The sequence below is a fragment of the Cervus canadensis genome, chromosome 11 (genome assembly GCF_019320065.1).
Source record: "Cervus canadensis isolate Bull #8, Minnesota chromosome 11, ASM1932006v1, whole genome shotgun sequence".
Classification (NCBI taxonomy): domain Eukaryota; kingdom Metazoa; phylum Chordata; class Mammalia; order Artiodactyla; family Cervidae; genus Cervus; species Cervus canadensis.
In genome coordinates, this window is record NC_057396.1 from 45,603,400 (window position 1) to 45,606,685 (window position 3,286).

General features: G+C 37.0%; 1 protein-coding gene across 1 annotated transcript; it reads left to right on the forward strand.

The window, feature by feature from the left end:
- The first annotated feature begins 1,198 nt into the window (after positions 1–1,198).
- Positions 1,199–2,134, forward strand: LOC122450072 (olfactory receptor 51F1-like). Its single transcript, XM_043482215.1, has one exon. The coding sequence runs from the start codon at positions 1,199–1,201 to the stop codon at positions 2,132–2,134; it is 936 nt and encodes a 311-aa protein (XP_043338150.1).
- Positions 2,135–3,286: the final 1,152 nt, after the last annotated feature.

Below are 3,286 nucleotides of genomic sequence, written 5' to 3' on the forward strand. Positions count from 1 at the left end.
AGGCCAGTACTACAGGGAGGGGAGTGAAAAATGTAAGGGGGCACCAAAAAATTTAGCAATTATGATATATAATGTTTTAATGTAGTATTTTAATCTAATCTAATTTTTTAGTCCATGATCAAGAAAACATCAAAGTTTTAAATAAAATCCTGTACCATGCCAAGTCATATTACAGTTTAGGGCAAAAGAAAAAAATGTGAACCCTTAGTTTTAATGAAAGCAAACTTATCAATATTATATTTTTAAACCTACTTTTTTGTTTACCTCATTTTCTTTCTTTTCTTTTTGGCCATACTGTGTGGCCTGTGGGATCTTAGTTCCCCAGCCAGGGATCTAGGGATCAAACCCCAATTCCCCTGCGTTGGAATCATGGAATCTTAACCAATGGACCACCAGGGAAGTCCCACTTATCTCATTTTCAGTTGAGAAAATAGCAATATTGGAGATATGTGAGAATTACAAATAATTTATAATTAGCTGAAGTAAAATTATAATTCTATTGTGATATAAATAAAATATTTAAATATAAAATAATAATTAAATTTATATTAAAATAAGTAAATAAATAAAAATAAAATAATGATGTGAGATTTAATGCAATTGCTTTTCAATTGTCAACATTTTCAAGTTATGTTACTGTTCTGGAAAACACTTAAGTATCAAAAAATGCATAAAAACATGTAGATAGTGATGTACATTTTTCATTTTGCTTTGGACTCCAATGTGGTTTGACGCAGCTCTGGTTCAGAATTTTGATGTTCTGTTTGTCATGGATATTTTTGCATCGTTTTTTTACTTTTTTAAATATTGCATAAAAATGTTATCTATCCAATTGCTATGAGTTTTTTTTTTTTTTAGCACCATCCTTATATTCCATTCTCAAGGCAAATGTCTTACTTGCCTCACCCTAGTTTCAGTCTTGCTGTTCATAGCATATGCTAAGTATGACAGAGTAGGAAAAATGACAGGTTTGAGTCAGACTTATCTTTTACTTGTTTAATGGGTTAATTTAATCTAGGTGAAACTTGTCTGTAAAATAAAGATGATAGATAAAAGCTACCTCTAACTCTGTAGGGACTACATGAGGTATAATAATTAGAACAATTATCAGAATATCTGACAGAGAGTAGTTTTGACTCAATGAAATGTATCATTGCAGGAACTAAGTGAAGGAGAATACCATTTCACTCAGGCCAACATGCTGTCCATTGGTAATTCCACTTCCCCAACTTTCTTCTTGACTGGAGTTCCAGGGCTAGAAGCTTTTCACATCTGGTTTTCTATCCCCTTTTGCTACCTTTGTGTGATTGCCCTTTTGGGGAATAGCACCATTCTGTATGTAGTGATCACAGACTCTAGCCTCCATGAGCCCATGTACTACTTCCTGTCCATGCTCTCCAGCACCGACATTGGCATCACTATTTCCTCTCTTCCCACAACACTTGGTGTCCTCTGGTTCAATGCCAGGGCCATCAGCCTGGATGCTTGCATTCTACAGATGTTCTTTCTGCATGGATTCACCCTCATGGAATCTTCTGTGCTTTTGGCCATGGCTTTTGACCACTTTGTTGCCATCTGCAACCCCCTAAGATATGCTATGATTCTAACCAATTCTAGAATCATCAAAGCTGGTATGGTAATTTTTGTACGAATGCTGGTCAACCTGATGCCCTTGCTCCTGCTCCTTAAGAGGTTACCCTTCTGTGGTCCTAATGTGCTTTCTCACTCCTATTGCTACCACCCTGATGTGATTAAGTGTTCTTGCTCAAGTATCAAGGTCAACAGCATCTGTGGTTTAGTTGCTCTCATTCTGACCTCAGGTATAGATATTCCCTGCATTTTCCTCTCCTACATGCTGATCATCAAGTCCATCCTTAGCATTGCCTCCCCAGAGGAAAGGCAAAAGGCTTTTGGCACTTGCATCTCTCACATTGGTGCTGTTGCCATCTTCTACATCCCCTGGGTCATCTTGGCTTTGGTACATCGGTTTGGGCATAGTGCCCCTCCATATGTCCATACACTGATGTCAAATCTCCATTTCCTATTTCCCCCAGTGCTGAACCCTATTATATATAGTGTGAAGACCAAACAAATCCGTAAAGCTTTCTACAAACTATTTCCAAACACAAAGTAGTGAGTCTGATCATGCAATGTCCTAGATAGAAATAGCCTTACTTCCTTCCTCCCTTCCTTCAACATTTTATTGTGAGTAACATTACACTTTTCCTTAGTGGTGGTAATACAAGTTTATATAAGAAACATCCTTGTCCTCTAGTTTATATAGTCTAGTGTCAGGGACATAAAGTTAAATATATATAATAATGGCAGTGAATAGGAGTGTTATCATATAATTATATCCAGAAGGCTATATGATATTGAAGAAAATATCTAGATCAAATTGCAGATTCAAAGACTTGTTTGAAGAGCTAACTACTTGGACTAAGAATAACATGTAACATGTAAAAGTGTAAGGATCTTCCAGGCCCAGGGCACAGGTCTCTGAAGTCAATGAAATATGAAATAGCCTGATACACCAAGGATTGTACATGGTTACTATAGCTGGAGCAAGGGATGTGTGAGACAGTGGAAGGAGTAAGAGAGGTTATACGTGTGGTTATAAAATAACCTTTGTGCCTGGTAAAGTGACAGTATGAAAGCTTGAAGAACAATCAACTGGAATTGGAAGTTTTATTAGATTCTCTTTTAAAAACATCCATGATGCCCTGGGGAAAAAAAATTCTCTATTTATTCTTCTGATTTGAGGGAATCTAAGAAATGTTAATCTTCAATCCCTTAATATCATATAAATGTATTTTTTGTCCTGGTTTAGGCATGGGGATTCTATAGTTCTGATATTATGATCTACTATTGCTAAACTTGAATTCTAAAATTTCTAGCACCAGCTCCAATCCTTAAGTACTCAAAGGTAGATAATGAAGATTACAAGACTCTAAGAGGGAAGATCCTGTGGAGAAGGAAATGGCAACTCACTCCAGTATTCTAGCCTGGGAAATCCCATGGGCTTTGGAGCCTGGTGTACTACACTCCATTGGATCACAAAGAGTTGGACATGACTGAGCAACTAACACACAAAGGAAAAGACAGAAATGGTAGTGAAATTTAGTGCTTTCCTGTCTCTCTGACAGTATCATTTCCAAATACATCCCCTTTACCCCCTCACAAAAATCTTCTGACATAAGATTAGCTTGCCAGGTTCCTCTGTCCATGAAATTCTCCAGGCAAGAATACTAGAGTGGGTAAGCATTCTCTTCTCCAGGGGAATCTT

What these genes read in the sequence shown, in the direction of transcription:
- LOC122450072 (XM_043482215.1), top strand. Translation starts at nt 1,199, where the DNA reads ATGCTGTCCATTGGTAATTCCACTTCCCCAACTTTCTTCTTGACTGGA.